The sequence below is a fragment of the Camelus bactrianus genome, chromosome 32 (genome assembly GCF_048773025.1).
Source record: "Camelus bactrianus isolate YW-2024 breed Bactrian camel chromosome 32, ASM4877302v1, whole genome shotgun sequence".
NCBI lineage: Eukaryota > Metazoa > Chordata > Mammalia > Artiodactyla > Camelidae > Camelus > Camelus bactrianus.
In genome coordinates, this window is record NC_133570.1 from 6,834,241 (window position 1) to 6,857,974 (window position 23,734).

Here is a 23,734-nt window from a genome sequence, read left to right on the forward strand (position 1 = left end):
CGTGTGTCCGGGTCCTGGCGGGATCTCCCTTCTCCCCAGTGCCCTTGGCATGTGGGCTCCCCACCGAACAAGGCTCTTTGCCAGCTTGCCTGTCCATTCATCAGACGTTTCCTGAGCACCTGCTAGGTGCCTAGTCCTTACAGGGCACCACAGAAGCAACCAAGGTGGATACAATCTGGTGCCTGCCCTTCAGAGAGAGGGAGAAAGATAGAAATAGTGATCACATGAAAGCAGGAAGGCTGTGAGAGAGAGAGAGAGAGAGAGAGAGACAGAAAGAGAAAGCGCCAGGGCAGTTCCAGGCAGGGAGGCGTCATTTCCTATTGGGGCAGGAGGAGTGTGGACAGGATTTGAATTTCCACCCCAAGGACCAGTCCCTGGTCTCCAAAGAGACAGGTGGGATTCTTTTTCAAGCTGAGAAATTTTCCAGGGGAGGAATCTGCCCCCTCCCTTTTGTAACCTCCTTTCTGGGTGATTTGGACCTGTGAGGATCTTACTTTCCAGATGGCCGTTTGGATCGCACGCTCTGGGTTTTTTCCTCTGCCCTTTATCTTAACTAGGAAAACCGGTGGAAAGCGCAGCCCTCCTGCTGGCAAATGCAGTCATGGGGATGGTGCTTCCTCCCTGCTCATGTCTTCTTTCTCTCTCTTCCTCCCCCTGCTCCTTGTCTCTGGCCTGTTCCATGTGGCTGTGCCAACAGGTCCTGGATGACCCCAATGAGGACCATCTGTACATGGGTAAGAGAGCCCTTGGCTTCTGCCACCCTCGCTCAGGATACTGTACCTGCCAAAGCCCAGGGGTCCTCTCCAGGCATCCCCTGCCCCTGGCTTCTCCCACCACAGACAGCTTTCCCTTTCCTGCTCCGTCTGGACCCCACAGTGAGCCACCCAGAAGGCTGCACCCCTGATTCGAATCAGGAGGTGGGAGGGTGTTCTTGCTGGCGCTTTCTCTGGGTGTCCTAGTCCTTCATTTGCAGATAGTAATTGAGTACCTGCTGTATGTTAGGCATCATTCTAGGCACTAAGGATGCAGTGATGAGTAAGAAAGATGAGGCCCCTGCTCTTAGGAAGCTAGCATTCTAGTCGGGGAAGACACATAGTCAGCAACTACAGTCGGCCCTCCATGTCCCAGGGTTTCACATCCACAGATTCAACCAACTGGGATCAAAAATATTTTTTAAAAAATCCAGAAAGTTCCAAAAAGTAAAACTTGAATTTGTCATACACTGGCAACTATTTACATAGTGTTTACATTGTATTAGATATAATGAGTAATCTAGAGATGATTTAAAGTGTACAAGATGTGTGTAGGTTATATGCAAATACTATACCATTTTATGTAAGGGACTTGAGCATCCACAGATTTTGGTATCCACGGGGTTCCTGGAGCCAGTTCCCCGTGGGTACTGAGGGACGACCATAAAGCAGATAATCAACTTCAGATAGATGTTCTGAAGAAGATTAAACAGGGTGATGTGAAAGAAATCACTTCAGATCGGAGGTGACCATTTAGCACCTGAATGTCAGGAACACAGCCCTGTTACATCTGGGGAAGAGCGTTCCAGGAAGGGGAAACAGCAGGTACAAAGGCCCCAAGGCTGGTGAGAGCTTAGTATGGTTTGAGAAAAATGTGGCTGCAACAGAGTAAACCAGGGAGAGGTGGGTGGGGATGAAGAGGGAGGGCCTGGGAGGCCATGGTGGGGCATTTGGAGCCTTGTGGGGGCCATCGAAGGGTGTGGGCATTGCACACAGAAATGGAAGGCTGCAGGTGTGTCCTCAGAGACCTCATTTTTTAAAAATGAAGAGGATGTGGGGCAGCTCTCAGTCAGCGCTCAGCATAAGTGCTGATGAGGGAAGGGAGAACAGGACTGATTGAGAGCTGGACAGCAGACCATCAGGCCCAGAAAGGCTTGATCAACAGGTCACATGTCCTGGTAATGTCTGGCTTGGGTGGACATTCAGAGTTGGTGCATTTTGAGTGGGGACAGATGTCAGCCAGGAGGGATATCAAGGAGATGAGTGGTGTGGGCATGGCCAGCCCACTCGGGAATCCAGATGTGTCCTGAATGAGCACAGGATGATCCTTCGCTGCACAAGGAGTGCTTAATCACAAAGTACTGGGTCTGAGTTGAAACTACAGCTCAGAGCTCGGTTTCCCCTATGGTAGTTGCTGTGGTTCAATTCCAAGGATGCTGTTGTTTAGGACATTTTATTTTTCATCCCCCCACCCAGGTTTTTATTATGAAAAATGTTAAAAAGTTTTAAAGTTGAAAGAATTGTACAATGAATACTTGTATGTCTACCACCTAGATTCAACAGTTAGTAACTTTCCATCACATTTGCTTTATCAGTCTAGCTACCTGCCCATCCATTTCTCTGTATTTTTTTTGCTGAACCGTCTTGACCCTCCAGCCCCTAAACTTCGGCCTGTATCTCCTACATGATCATAATACCATAACAGTAATTATGCACCTGAAAAAGGTAGTGCCAATTCCCTAAGAGCATCTAGTGTGCAGTCCTTATTCAAATTTTAGAACTTTAAAAACCTTCCTTTAGAAGCAGTTTAAAAGCTACACGGTAAATAACATCCAGTATGTTAACTTAAAGAAATTACGAAACATTTATTATAAAAATATGAACATTACAGAATTGTAGTTTCTCAAAATGTGGTACTACCACCACTTTAAATATATGAAATGATTTTAGGTGGTACATGGACAAACATTTATTTATTTAGTTTTGGTGGGGGGTGGGTTGTTACGTTTGTTTATTTTTAGAGGGGGTACTAGGGATCGAACCCAGGACTTCGTGCACGCTAGGCACGCCCTCTACCACTTGAGCTATACCCTCCCTGCCCTTATTTATTTATTTTTAAAGGAGGTACTGGGGATTGAACCCAGGACCTCGAGCATGCTAAGCATGTCTTTGCCACTGAGTAATACCCACCTGCTCTGGACAAACATATAAAATTTTTTTAGATTTAATTTACCATTATATAGGAAGAACTATAGTCAGCACACTCAACTCATGATTTCTTGGATATCATTACCTGGGATAAGGCTAAAAGTTTTAAAACTAAGGCAATTTAAAGAAAAGTATGAAATAATAGGTTGCGTGGTGTATAGATACGGCCAGTTACAAACCTGTAAGCAAACGTGAAGTTTGGGGAAATACAGAAGAAATCACAAAACGTAAAAGATAAGTTTTGGCTCGGAATGGCATCTCCCGGCATGATTTGCTCCCTTGGGGCCCCAGACCTGACCGAATGGCTTTGGGCTGTTTCCAAAAAGGTGGGTTGTTCATTCAACAGACATTACGGTTTGTCAGGCCCTGTTCTAGGTTCTTTGGGGAACAAAACTCAAACCTCCCTGCCCTCAGGGCTCTTTATTGCTCTGGTGAGGACGGACAGACACACTCAGAGCCAAGTCTCAGGCAGAGGCTTCAAAGGTGACAACACTGTGGAAAAAACTAACCTGAGCAGGATCAGGGGAGCCAGGAGTCCTGGGTTGGGGGACTGGGAAACGGAGTGACTCCTCGAGGTGACATTTGTGTGGGACAGTGGGGACCAGATGGCAGAGGACATTTTATACCGTTGTAAGACTTTGCCTTTTACTGAGTGAGAAGGGGGCCGTTGGAAGGTTTTGTACAGAGCAGTCGAATGAGTATGAAAAGAATGTGACCCAAGCTTCAAAAAGGATTTCCTAAGCCATTTGTACCAGGCAGCTTCATAGTCGGAGTTTTTCACTACTTGAGGTGACAGTGTGGGAAGGAACCATACTGACTTTTGGGATGTGATCCCAGTGGTTGTGAAAAAATGCTGACACAGTTATTTTTTAGTTTCTAGCCACAGCCGAGAGTGGCAAGGGCAGACAGGGCAGCAAGTGAGGCCGGATAGCCGCTACCAGCGAGAGTTCCAACAGCTGCAGGCCTGACCCTCGAAGGGGAGAGAACCTGATCAGTATTTTGAGGTTGAAAGCTTCCCGCCCACTGCTCAGCCCCAGAAAGGGTTAAACTGTTAGTCACAGAAAACAGGCCTGTTTCAACAGGCCAGCTTCCCCCATGCCAACTGAGTTATGATGCACAGAAATTCGTGAAGCAGCTTTTGAAAGTTACGATTTACATAACTAAGGTGGGCAGGGTGGGAGCTGAGAGGACCAGTGCACCTGTCTGTCTGTGGAAGCCTTACCTTCAATGCTATTGCTTTGGCTTCTAACTACAGCCCAAAGCCAGGTAGATGTGCCCCAACTTGGGTCTGGCCAACGCTGGTTGATGAACCTAAACACAGGGTGGGGCGCTGGGGAGTTAAGTCCTTTTTCTAGTCAGAACTTTTAAGCCTTCTTTTTTGTCTGAGGAGCTGGCTCTTTCCCCTTGGCCACCCTTTGGACAGCTTTGAAACAACCTTTGGTTTCTTCCAAAAGAAACTCCAATGTGGGTAGATGATTCCAGAACAAGAGACAACTCCAGAGTCATCCTCCGCTGGATTTTGAAATCCACTGTGCTGTTTTTTCACTTCCTAAAGTACAACTTTATATTTCCAGTTATATTTGTTTAAGCAGAGCAAAATTAAAGTAACTATACCACATGACCCAGCAATTCCACTCCTAGGTATATACCCCTGAGAACTGCAAACAGATATGCACACAAATGCTTGTACATGATTGCCTGTACCTGAATGTTCATAGCAGCATTACTTGCAATAGCCAAAATGTGGAAATGACCCAAATGTTCATCAGTTGCTTAATGAATAAACAAAATGTGGCATCTCCACACTGTGGAATATTATACAGCCATAAAAAGGAACACAGAACTGATTTTGATACACACTACAACATTGATGGACCTTGAAAACATGCTAAATGAAAAAGCCAGTCTTCAAAGATCACATATTATATGATTCCATGTATATAAAATGTTCAGAATAGGCAAATCTATAGACACAGAAGGCAGATTAGTGGTTGTGAGGGGCTGTGGGGAGGGAGTGTGGGGAGTGGGCACAGGGTTTCTTTTCAGGAGGCTGAGAATGTTCTGGAAGTAGATGAAGGCGATGGTTGCGCTGGAGGACATGGAATACTGAATGCCACTGAATTATGCACTTTAAAATAGTCTTATGTTCTAAAAATGTCACCCCAGCCTTTGGAAATGCAAAACATGAACCAGCTCCCCACCAACAACAAAAAGATTGTGCATTCCCTGAATATGATTTCTCTAATACTTGGTGAGGAGGGTCCCCGCATACACAGGGCTGGGCGGAAGTTGGCATGTGGTGAGGCATTTGCTTGTTGAGTGTGAATGTGAGTCAAGAGGGGTCCCTGTTTGGGAGGAACAGGTTAAGTTGGCCTTTGTGGTGCTGAGATCTGCACCCCCACCTCCAACTTTCAGTCTTGGTTTGGATTGAGACTTGCAGGAAAGGGTTGGAGGGCCAGCTGATCTGAGAGGCTTGGAGGAGTTGAAACAATATTATTCAACAGTTCTTGGTTTGTAGCCTGACGGGGCCTGCAAGCTTGGGAAATGTGATAGGAGTCAGTGAAACCTGTTGCTGCTCTTTCTTGAACTGAAACTTTGCTAGGGTTCAGAAGTTGCATAGGGCTACTTCCCTGTGCCTAAGTGATGTCTGGGCTGTGTCCCCTTTGGCTTGTTCTTTGGCATAAAGTGGCTCAGGACCTGGGTGTGACTAAGAGGACATGGCTTGGCATCAGTCGTATCCCTGGAACCTCCGAGGTATGAGAGGAAGATGAGAGGTGTCCCAGGGACACCAGAACTCTCTGACCCCTGGCCTCCCGATGAAAACAGAAAAGCAGAACCGTCAGTGGCTTTGATTCAGTGGACTGTTCCTCTCCCCAGCCCCAATATCAGTCTCAGTGTTTCTCTGTGTTTCTAGGGGTTGCTGGGAGTTGGGGAGGAGGGGGAGGAAGATGGATTTCCAGTTTCCCAATGTAACCATTCACCCCCTTCTCTATCCTACAGTGTTTGAACTGGTCAACCAAGGGTGAGTGTCCCCATTCCCAGCAGGTATGATGCCTGAAGCTTCTCGAGCTGCAGAACTGAGAAAGGTGGTGAGAGGGGTCAAGGGCTGGTGTGCATCTGCTTTTCATGCCTGTATTGACCTTTCAGGCCTGTGATGGAAGTGCCCACCCTCAAACCACTCTCTGAAGACCAGGCTCGTTTCTACTTCCAGGACCTGATCAAAGGCATTGAGTACTGTAAGCGAGGGCTGCGAGAGGACTCTCACCCTGGGGGTGGTTAGCATTTCCAGGTAGTGGATGGAAAGTGGAGGGTTTCTTATTTCCCTCCTGGAGCACAGGGAGGTGGGCAGCAAACAAAATTGTCTTGAGATGCAGCGTCATGAAAGGCTGCAGAGAGCCCTCCCGGGGCCATGCCTTCGCTAGCAGAAACCCTTCCAGCCAGTCAGCAAAATTAAGAGCAATGGTGATAGTGACCATTTATCTAGCAGTTTCTATGTGTACCAGGCACTGTTAGGGGCTCTACTTGCATCGTTCCTTATTCCCAACAGCCTAGGGTCCTGTTAACCTCCTGGAACCTTGGTTCTCCATCTGTAAAATGGGAATAAAATATCTCTCACCAGGTTTGAAATCAGCCAGTACATCAGTAGTTCTTATTGGCAGCTGTCCTTTCTGCTTCTGGTTTTAAGCATTTTAACTCATACCCTTTGCCTATGATATAGCGTTGTTGTGAGATTGAAATGGGGTGAATGGGAAGGACTTAACACAGGGCAAGGCCCCAGACTGGGCACTCTGCAGAGGCAGCTGCTGCTTTTGTTACTGGTATCATCATTTCATCATTGTCATCATCATCACGGAAACACAGTTGCATCTTCCAGACCATAAGATTGTCCTCTCCCGTGGGCTGACGTGCAGGCAGGAACAGTTAGCCAAGTCCCCAGTCCTGCTGTGCTTCACACTTCAAATCGACCTGCTTCCCAGTCATTGCTGGCTTGGTGAACAGGTTGAGTGATGGCATTAGTAAATGAAAATAGTTGACTGTCACAAGTCTTGAGGCTTCCAGCTGGGAGCCAAGCTCAACAAAAACTCTCCAAGCACTGTCACTGATGACTTAGACTTTTGCTGGTGATTACCAGTTGCTGTTGGCAGGCGGTGTTTCGCTCCTCAATTTGGGGGACAGGAGAACGTTAGGGACACTCCCCTTATCTTTCAGAGCCGTGGCTGTTCAGCAGTTTTGGGAAGGGCCTGGGGCTGTGGGAGAACAGAGGGGTCCATGCCTTTGTCTCTGGGCGGTGTGGGCCACGTGGGGCTCCTCACATGGCTTTTCTGCCCCCTCTCTCCCATTCTGCGTCAACCTTGCCTTCAGTGCACTACCAGAAGATCATCCACCGGGACATCAAACCTTCAAACCTCCTGGTCGGAGAAGATGGGCACATCAAGATTGCAGACTTTGGTGTGAGCAACGAGTTCAAGGGCAGCGACGCCCTCCTCTCTAACACTGTGGGCACGCCTGCCTTCATGGCGCCAGAGTCGCTCTCGGAGACCCGGAAGATCTTCTCTGGGAAGGTAGGTTTGGACCTGCCCGTGATGCAGAGTTCTGCGGTGCTAGGGTCCTTTCAGTTGTAAGTGACAAAAATCCAGCTCTAACTGGCTTAAACAGTGAATCCACTGGATCATATGGATGAAGAGTGGGGTCAGTTTGGCTCCAGGTATTCAAATAGGACTGTCTCTCCATCTCTCAGCTTTGTTTTCCTGGTTTGTTGTCCTCCCCAGGTGAATGTGTCACCTGCAGCTCCAGGCTGCTTTCTGCCCGTTTACCAGCCTCAATAGAAAGAGCATTTTTCTTTCTGAAGAGCTCCAGCAAAAATCCTGGATTTGGCTCTGATTGGCCCAGTGTGGATCATGTGCCTATCCTTGAACCAATCACTGTGCTTGGGGGAAGTGTTGCTCTCATTGGACAGTTCTGGGTCATGTGCCCATCTTGAACCAATCACTGTGCCTGGGAAAAGTGTTGCTGTTATTGGCCAGGCCTGAGTCACGTGCCCATTCAGAGGCATGGGTTGGGAGACAGGAATAGCACCACCCAAACTCCCATGAGAAGTTAAGAAGAGATGGTTCCCCAAAGGAAAGCTGGGGGATTGGATGCTGGATAGGTGAAAGCAGAAGACCCCCTTTACCACCCCTTGTCCCCTCACATGGAGCTCTCTTTTTCTTGCAGGCATTGGATGTTTGGGCCATGGGTGTGACGCTGTACTGCTTTGTGTTTGGCCAGGTAACAGGCCTGTCTGCTGGGTGTTGTGGGTAGCCCCTTTGGATTAAGAGTTACCCTTGCAGGGAGATAGTACTTATTCACTTAAAAGTTATTTCATTGTATTTCCACCGTGAGATCTGAATATGAAAAAGAATGCCTCCCCAGATGTACAAATCTGTATATGATAGTCATATCTGTGAAAAAATAAGCTGTTAAGACAGAAGGATTGGCAGAGTCTCTAGAGATTGTAAATACAGTAGTTGATGAGTTTAGGGCGAGGACAGCAAAAGTGCCACCTCTACCCATTCCTAAACCCGAGACAGACATCACTAATCACTCTTTCCTCCTGAGCCCAATAACTGCTTTGATGTTCTTCTCAACAATGTTTCTAGAAGCTGTTGTTGGAGGAATAGAATTGGAATGGAAGTTAAAACCCTTTTAGCATTATTGATTTAGGGATTGCTGTTTTGCCTTATTTTTTGTTGTTCTTTTGTTGTTTTTATATTACTGGTATTTAAGGGTTTCTATTTTTAACTCTAAAGTTCAGATTGATTATGTGAGCAATAGAAGTGTGGATATTCTTGTTCATGAGCTTGTCCTTCTATTGAGGAAAGCTTAAGAAACTGGTCCCATGAGGAAGTAAAGGAGTTTATAATCTCCTCCCCCCACCCAACATTTGATTAGAAAATTTTCAATTATAAACAAATTTGAAAGAATTGTACCTCTTTAAAAATGCTTCAGAATGCATTCATTAGCTAGAGCTCACTATTTGTTTTCATTTTTAATTTTGGGGTGAAATTTACATGTAATAGAATATACAGACCTTAAGTATACTATTTAATAAGTTCTGTCAAAAGGATACACCTGTGCAATCCAAACTCTTAAGTTCCTGCTCTTAGTGAAGTCATTTTCCTTCTGTGACCTCTTCCAACTTTGGGGCACCCCACATACAGATTCTTTTTTCCAGGACAATACCTGAACTCCTCCTGGGTCAGGCCTTCCGCCAAGTAAGAGCATCGGCCTGTCACCCAGGAGGTGGTACGTGAACAGGCTCCAGGTTCAGCCCAGTCCAGGCTTGAATCCCAGCTTTGCAATTCCTGGGATCCGTCACCTCTCTGAGCTTCCATTTTTCCCCTCTGTAACATGAGAATAATATTTACTATTTTCATGGCTTCTGAGAGGATCAACAGAAATAATTCAAGCGTTCTTAATTCAGCAGGCATTTATTGAGCCCCTGCTTTGTCCCAGAGATGTTTCTGGGCACTGGGTGTCAGCAGTGAGCAAGACAGGCAAAAATCCCTGCCCTCCTGGAGCTGACGTTCCAGTGCAGGAGTTAAACAGTAAACAAATACAAATGTAATATAACGTCAGGGGAAGGTGCTATGATGGGAAATCACATGGAGGTGGAGGGGGTCTCTGTTTTAGAGCTCAGGAAGGCCTCCCTTTGATCAGATACTTGAATGATGGGAGGAAACAAACTCTGCAGATGCTGGTGGGAAGAACATTCCAGGCAGAGGTAACAGCCACTGAAGTGTTGGTTCTGCAAAACCTCAGTACAGGGCCTGGCCAAGGCCAAGCCCTCACAAATCACCACTGCTTCTGCATCTTTTGTGTTGTTTCTTGGTATTATCATTGGTCACCTGGCAGGTGGGTGAAGAAGAGTGTTTGCTTTTGTACAAGTAGATAAATTAAAGCAGAGCTACAGGAGAAAGCCACAGTGTGGTTGGGAAGGCTCTAGCCTTCCTGGAAAGACTCCTGGTCCTTTTAGATCTTTGGGGAATGGGAACTGCTTCCTCCCTGGACTGGGCCACTGGGCCGTTTATTTCTCTGCTGTAACCCGCGTGGAGTGACGCCTGCTCTTGCAGGACAGATGCGCCCGCCACTGATGGCTCTGTCCCTGACCTCTCTTCGCAGTGCCCGTTCATGGATGAGCGGATCATGTGTTTACACAGTAAGATCAAGAGTCAGGCCCTGGAATTTCCAGATCAGTGAGTATCGCCTATCAACCCCAAGTCTGTTTCTTCCCCGGGGCCTTGGTGACGTCTCCCACCCCTGATGTGTCTCCCACCCCCAGGCCCGACATAGCTGAGGACTTGAAGGATCTGATCACCCGCATGTTGGACAAGAACCCGGAGTCGAGGATCGTGGTGCCTGAGATAAAGGTACCTGGGGGGCTGCTGCTGCCCCTTGGGGTGTGCGCCCGGGGCTCTGCTTGGAATTGTTTGGCTCAACCCTGCCTCCGCCAGGCCCCACGCCCCGCCGTTTACAGCGCTGCGCCCTCCTTGGCACCACCGCCCTCCCATGCCCTGGGGCCTCTGGGGTGCGGGGGGCTGGTGGGGGAGGATCTGGGATTTGTGCTCACTGTGATTGTGGAAGCGGGGTCTGCTGTCAGCCGAACAGTTAGCACTCGCTCCAGCTGGCTTGGACTGATGGCATCCACCCTCCTCGGACTGGAGCAGACCAGGGCCTCTGTGTGCTCCACTCCATGGCTGTGAAATCCTGGGTCCTTTCCTTCTCCCTGCCTGTCTCTTTGAGAAAGTGCAGTGTAGGAGGAAGTTAGTGAGTAATTGGACCTCCACTTCTGACTTTGGCCTGCTGAATTCCACTCTGTTGCAGGAAGTACTGTTAGGAGAGACCCCTGTCCACCCCCTACACCCCCACCAAGTCCACATGCACACACATGGACCTTGAAGGAATCTAGAGATTTGCTTCGGGAACTCTTAGGCACCTCAGCTAACTAGCATTTGAAGAGGAGACAGCCCAGAAGGTCACAGATAAGGGCTTGGACCCCAGGGGCTCGTAGTTGAGGGCAGACCTCTGCCTGGACCCTCTTCGGATTGTGCCCTTCTAACTGGTCTCCCTGTGCCACCCCGAGCCTCTGTTTCCCTTTCGGTGAGGTGGGGACAATGCTGCCTACTCTGAGCGGAGCCTTCCAGGCATCAGGGAGAGTTGGTGAGGAGTGAGGGTGCTCCTCTGGCAACCGTGCGAGGCAGATGGCAAATTCCAGTCACTTCTGCCGAGACCGGGGGCCAGATGGGGAATCCAGTCCTGCTCACATTCCGGCCTCGGAGCTCCCTCCCATTCTCTGTCTCCCGTCTTTTCCACATTTCCTCCCGTCTTGCTCGCCCCCTCCTCTGCCTGGCTTGCCAGATCTCCTGAATGCCTGACCTCTGGCCACTGCCTCTCCCCTCCCGCGTTCCCTCCCTGGCTCTGCTCACTGGCAGGGTCTCTGGGAGCCAGCTGCGCCCGCCCCTCACCCCTCCTGTCATTCGTTGAAGCTGCACCCCTGGGTCACGAGGCACGGGGCGGAGCCGTTGCCATCGGAGGACGAGAACTGCACGCTGGTCGAGGTGACCGAAGAGGAGGTCGAGAATTCGGTCAAACACATTCCCAGCCTGGCGACCGTGGTAAGGCGGGACGAACCAGTGACCCAGAGCAGGGACAGAGAGCCTGAGGCGGGCACAGCAAGGGCACGCCGGGATGCAGGCAGGCAACTGAGAAGCAGACATGGGGCCCGAGAGTCAGGGGGTGGCCAGGTCTGCTCCTCGCCCCCAGCTACCAACCTCTGGGCCTTGGTCACACGTCAGGCCAGGTGGCCCTTGCATCTTCTAGCTTGAGTTCTGTCTACAGCTGGGCCTCCCGTTACTGTAGACAGGGGTAGCCCCTCTGCAAGGATCCTACTGCCCTTTCAGAATTCCTGCTTTCAGAGCATGTCATGGGGAGCAGGAGGAGAAGGACCAGGGCAGGTACCAGGGGTGGGAGCTGGAGCCATGGTCTCTAGATGGGATCCCCATGGGCCGGATCTTCAGTCCCCACAGCAGACAGCTTAGCTCGTCTCATATCTGCCATGTGGGCAGCTCCCAGGGCTAGAAGCAGGGCTCCCCTTTCCATGCCTCAGAAAGCTCTTCCCGACTCCTGAGGGCGGGAGTTTGCTCAGGAATCTCCTGCCCCCTTTTATGGCCTTACATTTGGGTTCTGACCCAGGAAGGAGGAGGCAGCATTGGAGTCCTCCAGCCTGATCTCAGAGACTCTGGGAATCACCTACTTGCCAAGCTTCTGCCCAGGAAGGTGTCTGGCTTCTGGAGGGAGACTAGGACCCTCAGGGGCCCAGGGTCCAGGCAGCAGTCCTAAGGGCAGAATCCAGTGGGTTTCCCCATCACGGCCACCTCAGAAGCTCTGGGTGTGTTTGACCAGCACCGGCCCCAGCAGTCAGGCAGGGCCCTGGGCTCCTGGAGGGGATGGACTGGTGGGGCTGTCTGCAGAGACGCAGTGTCCAGCCTCGAGTGACTGCCCCTAGGAGCCCAGTGCTGGCTTCTTGTCTCCCAGCTTTGCACCTGTCCCTCTGCTTCCCCACACACTTTCTCTCTCCTTCCCAAACCTGGGCCCCTAGGGGTGGGGCATTCCTTCACATCTTCCTTCTCCTCCCCCACCGGGGCCTCTGCATGACCTTCACTGTTGAACACTCACCAACCCGACCCCCTCCTCCTCATCCACCCACTGCCCCCATGTCTGGAACCCATAGTGGGAAAGGCAGCTGCTGTCGGACTCCCAGTGTCCGCCATGGGGTATCCCGTTGCAGGCTGGGGATGTTCTTCAGAAAAGGCGTCTGACCCTGGAGGTCTGAAATAGGCATTTTATTCAGGAAACACTTCTTGCACGCTGAGTGGTTTCCCAGGCCTGTGCTGGGAGTGGGGGAATACATTAGTGAATAAAAGTGACATGGTACCTGCAGACGCTCGGTAAAGGACCAATAAATAAATGTGCAACTCACAGAGGGGCTGTGAGGTGTACCTCTCGGGGGGGATGCAGCCGAGGTGGTGGGTTGGAGAAGACCTCCTGGGGGATGTGCACTGAGAGGACGGCGGGGTGTTAATCAGGCCAAGAGAGGGTAAAGGGTACGGCTGTTCCTGGCAGAGGGAACAGCAAAGGCAGTGATTGCCTGGTAGGAGGGAGCTAGGCCCACGAGAAGCCTCAAGGAAGGCAGGGCTGCTGAAGCCGGGCAAAGAAGGTGGCAGGAGGGTGACACAAGGCTGGACAGGAGGTGGGCCAGACCACACAAGTCCTGAGGCCATGGCAGAGATTTCAGTCTTCATCCCAAGAGGCCTGGGAAGCCCTTGCAGGGTTTGATTCAGGAAAGTGGCATGCTCAGCGTTGGCCTTGGGAAGACCCTACGTGGAGAGTGGACCATGGGGGCCCCTGCAGCTGTCTGCAAAGGAGGGGCTGGAGTGGGGAGGTCTGGCCCTCTCCTGGCACCCGGTGTGCGCTGGGCCCGGGGTTACAGAGATGAATGAGATACAGCGCCTGCCCAAGTGGGGTCCTGGCCTCATAAGAAAGATGGATCTGTAAAGAATCAACCTCTTGTGCCATCACATGGAGGGGAGCAGGAGTGGGAAGCTTCATAGTCCCTCCGCTGGGGACTGACGGCCAGGAAGGCCAGTCTAACGGCGGGGGAGGGAGGGTACGGCCACAAAGGCTCAGAGGAAAGGGGCCCACATGTTCCAGGAACCACAGAGCACAGGCCTTGGCAGGTGAGGGACCGTGAGTGCTTTGTCAAGGGGCACAGCCTTTGTTCCCTGCCTTGGTGTTTGTTTTTTTTTTTTCCCTTGTTTTTTAAATTGAGGTAGAATTCATGTAACATGAAATTAACCATTTTAAAGTGAACAATACAGTAGCATTTAGTACATTTACAATATTATGCAACCATCCCCTCTATAGTTCTGGAACATTTTCATTGTCCCAAAAGAAACCTCATTAGCAGTCACTCCCTTCTCCTCTCCCCCCAGCCCCTGGCAACCACTAGTCTGTTTTCTGTCTCTGTAGATTTGCCTGTTCTGGGCATTGCATATGAATAGGATCATGCAGTGTGTGGCCTTTTGTGTTTGGTTTCTTTCACTCAGCATCATGCTTTCGAGGTTCATCTACATTGTAGCCTGTCATTCCTTTTTATGCCTGGATAGTATTCCATTGCATGAATGGAGCAATTTGGTTTACCCATTCATCAGTAGTTAAGACATTTGGGTGTTTCCACCTTTTGGTAAATCACTGTGTTTTTAAAAACACTTTTCTTCCTTTTTAGCAGCAAGCCCTTTTTAAAAAACCCAGAAGCTAAGTCAGTACATGAAACAGCTTGAAGAGACATCTTGCTCTGCATGTAGTGGGGCCAGAGCCTTACAGGGGGTTGAGGCCATTTCCTTGAAAATTCTTTCACCAAATACTGCAGCTAAAAGCATCACCAAAGGCCAGGACTTTCCATGGCCCCCTGGCTGCTAGCAGAATAAGTTCCAGACCCCTGTGGGTGAGGGATTCCACATCAGTGAGTGAGGGAATCAGCTCTGGGTTTCAGAAAGGAAGGGGTGAGCTGAAGGCTGGGAGGCAGAGGAGGGGAGCTGAGCAGTGGCTGAGGGGCCTGATCGAGGGATGTTACCTTTTCCCCAAAGATCTCCTCAGGTGTTTCCGAACCAAGCTGCCTAGCGTGGGCGGGGTAGGGGCACCACAGGGCTCCCCATCACGACAGTGGACCTGCCAGCTCCCAGCACCTCTGACTTAGAAGGACTTGGGACCTCTGCCCTCTATTGCCCTCACGCCTCCCAGCCTGGGGACTGGACACCCTCAGTGTCCTGGAATGCTTCCCCGCTTCTTACTTTGAGGCATATGTCTCCCATCCTCAACTAAAATGCAGCCCCCTGAGAAACTGGTACCCTTGTGTGTTGCTAGTGGGACTGTAACCTGATACAGCCACGGTAGAAAACTGGCAGCTCCCCAGAATGTGAATTGTAGAGTTACCATGTGACCCAGGAATTCCACTCCTGGGTGTACACTCAAGAGGAGTGAAGGCATTTCATGTGGAAAGTATGTCCACGTAAAAACTTGTACACAGATGTTCATAGCAGCCTTATTCACGGTAGCCCCAAAGTGGAAACAATGCAGATGCCCACCAAAGGATGAATGGATAAACAAAACGTAGCATATCCACGTGGAGGGTTATTACCAGGCCATGACTCATGCTACAGCGTGGATGGACCCTGGAAACATGATCCTGAATGAAAGAAGCTAGGCCCCGAAGGCCACATACTGTGATTCCACTTAGATGAAATGAGAACAGACAAACCCGTAGAGACAGAAAGCAGATTGGTGTTTGCCGGGGCTGGGGGGAGGGTGGAATGGCTAGTGACTGCTAATGGGTCCTGGGTTCCTTTTTGGAGTGATGTAAATGTTCTGAAGTTAGATCGTGGTGATGTGAGTATACTAAAAGCCGTGAATTGCACACTTGAAAATGATGAATTGTATGCTGTATGAATTACATTTCAGTTAAAAGGACAGCGGCCCCCCTCCCCTCAGATTAGACCTGGGAAGCAGTAGTTGGTTTCTTGATGGGGCAGTTGTAGATGGCTTTCACTGAAAATAAAGGCCTGGCCTTGAAGATGCAATGTGTTGATGGGCCAGGAAGGCACATCCAGCGATGGCTCAGGTGAGACAGATGGTACCACCTGTCCTGGGGGCACAGTGCAGGCCAGCTCTCCTCGAGCACAGGGTCCCCTGCTGGTCAGGTAGGCCAAGACTAGATTATGACAGGCTTTGAATGGCAGACGGAGGAGCTTAGGCCTAATTTTGCTGGCAGCCAGGGAGCTGTGGAAGATTTTGGGAGCAGGCCAGTCAGACTTGGTGATGGCTTGGGCTTCTGTATCCCGGGTGGGAGGAATGCTGCCCAGTGTCTCTCGAAGGCCTGCTGCCAGCCACAAGCCCTGGGAGCCGGCAGGGGGCGGGGCGAGAAAGGAAGAGGGCTTGTGGCGTGGCGGGGGGGAGGGTGTTGCCTGGACTCTCCCCTAGGCGGCCCAGCCTCCTCTTCTCTCCTTCAGATCCTGGTGAAGACCATGATACGAAAACGCTCCTTCGGGAACCCGTTTGAGGGCAGCCGGCGGGAGGAGCGCTCATTGTCAGCGCCTGGAAACCTGCTCACGTGAGTGTCCACCTGCCTTGCTCTGGGGTAGGGGCCTGGGGGCCACACTGTGTGGGCCCATCCCCGCAGCGGTGACATCCGGAAGACTCAGACCAGCCCACCGGGCACACTGGGGACATCAAGCAGCTGCTGGCTTTGGTTTTGCCCCACCCTGGGCTCAGCCCGCCCCGTTTGCTGACAGCTAATCCACAGGGAGGTTTTACTTTTCTCAGGGGAACTTGCATTGGAACTGGGGAGAGGAGTGTTTGACAATCAGAAAGTGCTTTTGTGGCCCAAAAGCATGCACGCTTGATGGTCCTTTGATGGGTGAGCAAGGCCAGTCTCACGGGACCCGATGTCTCACAGCAGAGAGATGTCTTGCTCCGAATCACCCTGGCAACAGCTCTGTGAAGCTGGTGGTCTGGGTCTGAGTGTCTCTGGGGTGGGAACATTCCTTCCCAAGTGTCCCTTCTCACTTCCCTTTTCCCTCCCTTCTGGCAATTCCAGCAAAAAACCCACCAGGGAGTGTGAGCCCCTGTCTGAGCCCAAGGTAACGCCTGCCTGCCTGTCTGCCTGCCTGCGCCTTAGCCTCTGCCGGGGCCTGGGGGCGGGGGCAGCTGCAGAGCACGGGGCATCACCACCCAGGCGGACGTTCCTTCTGGCCTGGGCTGCTGCGCCCAGGCTCACCTTGGGCCTCTGGACCCAGAATGAAAACAAGGGGGCATCCAGGGGTTTGGACTGGACGGCGGGTCGTGCATGTGGGCTGGGGCTGCGGGTGCATGGCGCTCCACCTGGAATGCCTGTAAACTCACCCAGGTCTTGGGTCCACATATGCTCAGTGCACGTCAATGGCATTGAAGCTGAGTCGCAGCCCGGGGCTGGCCCTGCTCTGGGTCAGTGGTCAGAGCACAGATCAGGCATGCTGCACTCAAGGCTCTCCAGCGTCCACCCTTTTTTGTCTGATGGGTTAAGACCTGGAAAATAAGTCCCCCTTGCAGCGTATTGCACATGAATGTGAGTCCCCTGCCTTTGGAGAAGATCTGGACCTTTGCCCCAGAGTCAGCCATCCTCTTCTGAACACATACCCAGCTCCGCGGCACCTCCCAGGACAGATGAGAATTTTGTCCCTGTAACACTGAGATGACAAATACCTGTCTGTCCACCCCCCCCCCCGCCCCCCGCCTGTGCCTGTGGCAGGATAACAATCCTAGTACCCTCCTCACTGTGCCCAGCTTGCCACCGCATTCTCAGCTGGGAGCTCCACGCAACTATTTCTGTTTTAAAACTGGCTTTATTGAGATACAATTCACCCATTTAGAGTGTATCATTCAATAGTTTTTAGTATATTCAGAGCTGTGTAACCTTCACAATCAGTTTTAGAACACTTTCATTAGTCCAAGAAGGAACCCTGCACCCTTAGCTGTCACCACTCAACTCCCCCATTCCCCAGCCAGCACTGATCTGCTCTCCATTTCTGTAGATTTGCCTATTCTGGACATTTCCTGTAAATGGAATCATACAGTATGTGGCCTGTGTGTCTGGCTTCCTTCACTCAGTGTAGTATTTTCGAGGTTCATCTATGGTGTAGCACGGGTCAGACCCTCATTCCTTTTTATGGCTGAGTCATGTTGCATTGTATGGACGGACCCACATTTGATTCCTCTTTCATCCAATGGCAGGCGTTGTTTCCACTTTGGGGCTCTCACACATGAAGAAGCTGTACATTCTTGTTCAAGCCGCAGCTGTTTCTATTTGTTAGTAGTTGGCCTATGAGATGAAACGTGTTGGCTGCGCATACCATGGGAGTCGGGGGCTTCTACGGTAATGTAGGAAGACCATTTGGGGATTATTTATGCTTCTCTGGAGCAGGGAAAGCAGCAGTTAGGCATCAGAGCCAATCATCCACAGCCGGAGAAGGCTGCCTCCCATCCTGCCAAGATATTCCCAGATGTCTCTGCAGCCAGATGACGGGGTGGCCCCGCCTGCCGTTTGAGCCTCACTGGGTGACAGGGTGAAGCCTAATGGGCTCGCCTTAACTTGATCCTTCTCTCCTTGATCTCCGTTTTAGCGTTTGCCTCCCATTTTGTTTCATTTTTCATTTTTAATGTGATCACAGTTGCATGACACCGAAGACTGAGATTGGCCCGAAGGACTTTACTGCCTGTCTGTTCCCTCACCTGCAGCCCCAGCAGCACGTGGGGATTATTACCTGCCCTTGTCCTCGGCTCGCAGGTGGATGCTTCGGTTGTCCCAGTGGTCCAGCACTCTGGAGCTCTTGGGGCTTAGTCAGCCGTCAGGGGCCCTAGGCCCGTGGCCCCCCAGCCATCTGCAGTGAGACCAGCCAGCATGAGCAGGCAGCCGTAGGGCAGAAAGCGAGGGCCTTATTGGACATCTAGTTACAGCTCTCCTCCTTGGAGACTTGACCCCTTATTCTCTGGCAGAAACATGAAAGCCAATGAGTGTGATTTTTAAAGGGGTTTTTTCCTTGGGATGTGCAGACATCACACTGGCCTTTCCCTCGTGCAAGGACAGTTCCCCGTCTGGCCAGGGGCATACGATAGATACTAATCCTGCGTGGCAAGCCCGACGGCTTTCCTCAGAAGGGGCAGTCTTTGCTTGATGATGGCAAAGGGGACTTCCCCTCACATCTCCCATCACTCCCCCATGCCTGCCACCTGGGCAGCTCTGGCTGGGAGTGCTTTACGATATGGCTTCTCGGGGACAGGAGGACCCTTCTTCCCACCAGCTTGGTCTCTTCTGCTTTGATCACACAGAGCCAAGATGAGGGCCCTTCTCTCCATCTGAGGGATCGCGGGCGCCGTGTGTGCTGGGGAAGTTCTGTTGACAACCATTTCTGAAGGCTGGCTATGTGCCAGGCCAAGTCAGGGTGTCCTGCTCGCTGCCCCCAAGAAGTTCACCTGGGGACTGAAGACAGATGTTACAGTTACAGCTGTGCAAGAGCTTATAGCCTAAGGGGAGGGGTGGGGAGGGGAAGTACCTAAAACCCTCGCTGAACAGGCCCCAGTGTGGGGCCGCACAGCTTACCATATGTGCCCTGATTTTAGGTGTTAGGACCATAGGTTCGTATCTATTTTTATAGCTCCTTGCTATGTTTGGCACCTGATGCTGGTTTTCCATTTACAGAGGGGTACAGAGTCTCCTTTGAAACTTTTACATAAGCAAGAAAAAGGGGGGAGAGAATCCAAAAGAAGTTAAGGAAATGACGTTGCAGATGCCGGTTCAGGGCTGGGCCAGCATTACCCTGGGTCTTAACTTCGGTTTTCTGTTTGGTGAGCAGGAAGCAAGGCAGCCAGGACAGCCTCCGGGGCCCCGACCCGGCCCCCGTGGGGGAGGAGGAAGTGCTCTTGTGAAAGGCGGCCCTCGCGTGGAGAGTTGGGGGGCCTTGGGCCCCAGCTCCCGCTCCCGCACGCATCTTCTGCGGCCGGACGAGGTGATGGAGTAGCTGCCCGCACCTGACCGCGACCTCGCATGCACGGCGTCTCACTTCTGCAGGCTGCACGCCGCGAGCCCTGCGTTTCCATAGCAGCATGTCTTACGGAAACCGAGCACGTGTGTAGAGCCTTGACCGTCATCTCTGGTTGTTTTTTCTTTTCATTTGTTTGATTTCTTTGTCGTTTTAAAGGGGACAAAAAAAAAAAAAAAAAAAAAAGACTCGACTCCATGACATCAACCTCGGCCGCTGGCTGGCTGAATGGGCAGGTGTGAGGAGTTGCAGACCCAAAGCCACGTGTATTTGGGAACAACTGCTTTTTAAAACGTTTTTATGCCAAAAACCCTTCCTTGTGAACTCAGAATCATGTCGGGTGTACCAACTGAATGTGTGTGGGGTTTGAAAATCGGGAAGAGGTGGCAGAAAACTCTGGTGGTGTGGTCTGAGACCACACTCGCTGCATTTGAAAGAGAGAGGAAGAGAGGGTGTGACTTCGTGCAAAACCCCAAACCTCAAAACCCAAACTGTGGCACCTTCCAGAACTGTGGACTCCAGGAGTCAGGATAGGGCTAGCCCTCAGTAGCTGCAGAGAGCTTCCATGCAAACTTATTTGTGAGGAGGACTTTAAATTTTCTTAACGAGTAGAGTTGTAGTCAGGAAAACAGAAAGGGCTTGACGTTTGTTTAATAGCTTCTTTGCAGAGGGGATTTTCCAGCCGCAGAAGGGCATTCGGTGGTTGTGGTGGGACAGGTTTGCCCTAAAGGACTGAACAAGTTTGTGTCTTTATGACGGCCACTCAATGCTGAAGTTTTTCTTAAATAGTTGACGGAGCTCTGGTAAATCTCTTGTTAAATTACAAAAACTTCAGGGTGAAATCCTACACTTCCATGTACATTACATGGCTTAAGAGTTAACAACCACAAAGAAATACTTTGAATTCTCTAACTAGTCTGAACTCCAGGGCAGTTCCTTTAGAGCTGCCAAGATACAGCCCACGGCTTCAGGTATGTGATCGGAGTTAGAGCCAATGAACTCTGTGCCTGTATATTAGCAGCTCAGCTTATCACCTGTGTATTCTAGAAACTGCTAAGGTTTTGTTTTCTTCTTAAATACTAGCTGATTGTTATAGTCAGTGAAACACTTATCCAGTTTCTGGATGGCCAGTTAGGAGATACTTTCATTTAACCAAGGTAAAAATGACCACCCTTACCAGCAAAGCTCTGTTAGAATCTGCACAATAACTCTGGGGCACCCTTTTAGAGATTGTTGAAACATAGAGTAGTCCTTGGGGTCCAAGGGGACCGGGACTTGGCACCGGAAGTTCCCTTTGGTAGCCGAAAGTCCAGAAGAAAAGGTTTACCTTTTTGACTTCCAACTAACATTGAGAGGTGTGGTTGCAGTTTAAATGCACCTTCTTCCAGAGCCGCACGTGGGTGAGTGTGAAGTTCAAGAGGGAGGAAACCCGGAAGGACTTTGCCTTGGGGGCTGTGCTTTGTGGAATCTGACTTGGGGGAAACAGTGTCAGTAATTGGGCTCAGAAGGACATGCCTTCCTGTAGTTTCTGTCTGATCAGCCTTGGCATGAGGACTTTTTGCAGAGAGACAGAGACAGGCCACGTGCCGCCTGCCCCGCGCATTCACAGAGCCCGGGCATTCTTGGCTTCCATCCATCTTCGTAAGCTCTTGAGTGTCATTTAGCCAGGCTTTTCTTGCTATCTTTTAAGCAGTACCGAATTAGGGAGTGCTGGTTTCCAAGAGCAAAGAACACCCATCTGGTGGAGGGTCCTCTGGCCTGCTTGCTTGCTTTCTGTGACCTGGTACTTCCTCCTGCCTCCTGTGCTTGTTTACCTTTTTGGGCTCTACCCCTTCTGGGAGCAAGTGGGGTCTGGTTAGTTTGCAATAAGCACCTTGCCATGGTTCAAGTCACCCAGCCCTTAGTCTCAGTGCCCCCTTGTCTGTGTGGACTCCGGCCTGGCCGAGGGGCCCGCCCGGGGAGGGCAGGCAGCAGGCAGAGCCTCTGCAGAAGCCCTCCTGCGTTTACACAGCCGCATGGGGGCAGTGCCGTGTCTCCCAGCACGAAACTCTCCGTCTGAGATTTCATATGGGAATGCCAGTGATCAGGCAGCACCCAGCTGTTTAGGTGGGTGGGCTGGGGGAGGCCCGTGTTCATTACTTTTTTTTTTCCACCAAGAAACACCAAAGAAGGCTGTGGAAAGGAATCGCCCCACTGTGAGAAGTATAAACAGAGAGAGCATGTAACATAAAGCATCAGAGCTACTTGGAGCCCAGACTCTTGGGGTTTGTCTCCATCCTTAGAGCACGAACGTTGACTTTTCAAAAGCCAGCTTGGTCAGGAAAGAGCAGGAGCTATTATGAGCAGCTTTTCCAGGTGAGCAGAAAGGATGCCCATCCATTTTTCTTCCACTCCTGGCTCATCTGTGGGACCAATCTGGTGGAAGACGCTGTGGCCTTGAGGAAGCACACGTTCTCCACCCATCTTTCTCCCGCCCTGTTCCACTTCCCCGTCTGTTCTGCAGCCTGGCCAGGGCCCCCATAAAGCCTCATCTAGCCCCTTGTCGGCACCTGGGGCCGGAGAGGCCGTCTCCACACTGGTCTGGCCTTTCCCGTGAGGCAAATAACAGTGCATTTAGACACCTCGGCTCGACCTGTCACTCTCAGCCATCTTCCAAAGGGGAGCCTCACATTGCCAGGGGAGAACCAGGACTTCCACTCGCTTCCAAGGTGCTAGGGAAGGTTTCCGGGTTGTCGGTTCCCATTTTCTCTCCAGCTTTACGGGCCGAGTTTCGTGGGACTGCTGACTTTTCTATTCTGTGATTGATTTCATGCCCGATGCTTCTGTTTTATTCCTGATCCTTTCTACTATGCATTTTCCTTTTATCAGGTGTACAAAGTTAAATACTGTGTATTTATCACTAAAAAGTACATGAACTTAAGAGAAAAATAAGCCTTTGGTGTTTTTCCACAAATGTTTAAGCTTCTCTGTAAACTTGAAATAAACAGACAGCAGAATGGTGCAAAGCCTGGGCCTCTTTGGAATGTTTTTGTTGGTCTGGTTTAATTAAGTCAGTGCTCTCTAGGTCATCTGTCCTTAAGTCTGTTTTCCTTCCTTAGGCTGACAGTGAGATCAAATGCCCAAGTCAGGGCTGATGGACTCAGCAAATCCCTAGTTTAAGCATGTCCTAGTACCTCACTCCTCAGTGTGGTCCTCGGACCTGCAGTGTCCATATCACCTGGGAGTGGGTGAAATACAGATTCCCAGGCTCCATTTAAACATGGTCCCCAGGTGACTCACCTGTATGCTGAAGTTTGCAAAGCACTGCTCTGGCAGGCAGGTCATTGCCAGATAGATTCTTCTGGTGGAGCCCAAGTGGGTGCGCAGCTACGGGAGGAGTTTTAATCACACATTTGACTTCATCCCTTGGGCAGGCATGCTGTGTGACACCTCACCCCATTTTATGGATCATCGTCTGTAGACTGGGGCTCAGAAAGGGCTCTGAATTTGTCAGCAAACTCAGTGTTCTGCAGAGCCCTGCAGGCTGCCGGTTCTCATGGCGTCTGATTTAGAACTGCTGTTTTCTCCAGACTGCAGGCCGAGGGGCCCCTGAGTTCCAAATGTGAATCCAGCCCACAGCATTGTTTTCCTGGCTTTGAACTTCAGCTGTCTCCTATCAAGGGGCAGCAAATGAAGTCTGAAAGATTCCTGTTCCATCACTGCAAAATGCAACACTGAAATACCGGCCTTCAGCATCAAGAGCAGGTGTTCCTATTCAAAGGCCCCACTGAGAATCTGATGAAGGCAAGAAGAAGTCCATACCGGTGCATCACTTTGCAGAGTTTTAGGGGTTTCAGAGCCTCCTGGAAGCTCATCTATGGATGCAGGGTAGAAGGGTCCCTGCTTAAAAGGCAGCGCCAAGGAGTGCCAACCAGGCGGCGGTGTAGCTGAACGCAGGATGACTCTGGTAAGTAAAACAGCAACCCACCCCCACCCCGCATCCCACCTGGCCTTAGCGCTCCACCTTAGAGAAAGGGAGGCCCAAAGAAGTCTCCCTCACTCCAGTAAACATTACTTCTTCACCTGCAAGATAAGAAGTCATCCCTAAAAATTCCAGCTCCATGTGCC

The 23,734-nt window shown here is 50.8% G+C and overlaps 1 protein-coding gene across 5 annotated transcripts in view; it reads left to right on the forward strand.

The window, feature by feature from the left end:
• CAMKK2 (calcium/calmodulin dependent protein kinase kinase 2) overlaps positions 1–22,632 on the forward strand; it is a 46,878-nt gene extending 24,246 nt beyond the window's left edge. Inside the window, exons 7-17 of one of the 5 annotated variants that reach the window (XM_074356598.1) lie at positions 698–734; positions 5,961–5,982; positions 6,108–6,196; positions 7,323–7,522; positions 8,175–8,228; positions 10,122–10,195; positions 10,282–10,369; positions 11,486–11,614; positions 16,064–16,164; positions 16,651–16,693; positions 19,442–22,632. In XM_074356598.1, the coding sequence (XP_074212699.1) occupies positions 698–734; positions 5,961–5,982; positions 6,108–6,196; positions 7,323–7,522; positions 8,175–8,228; positions 10,122–10,195; positions 10,282–10,369; positions 11,486–11,614; positions 16,064–16,164; positions 16,651–16,693; positions 19,442–19,606 (1,002 nt within the window). In that variant the 3' untranslated portion in view covers positions 19,607–22,632. Of the gene's footprint in view, positions 1–697; positions 735–5,960; positions 5,983–6,107; positions 6,197–7,322; positions 7,523–8,174; positions 8,229–10,121; positions 10,196–10,281; positions 10,370–11,485; positions 11,615–16,063; positions 16,165–16,650; positions 16,699–19,441 lie in introns of all 5 variants that reach the window. The other 4 variants (XM_074356602.1, XM_074356600.1, XM_074356599.1 and 1 more) reach the window with 4 other exon arrangements.
• Positions 22,633–23,734: the final 1,102 nt, after the last annotated feature.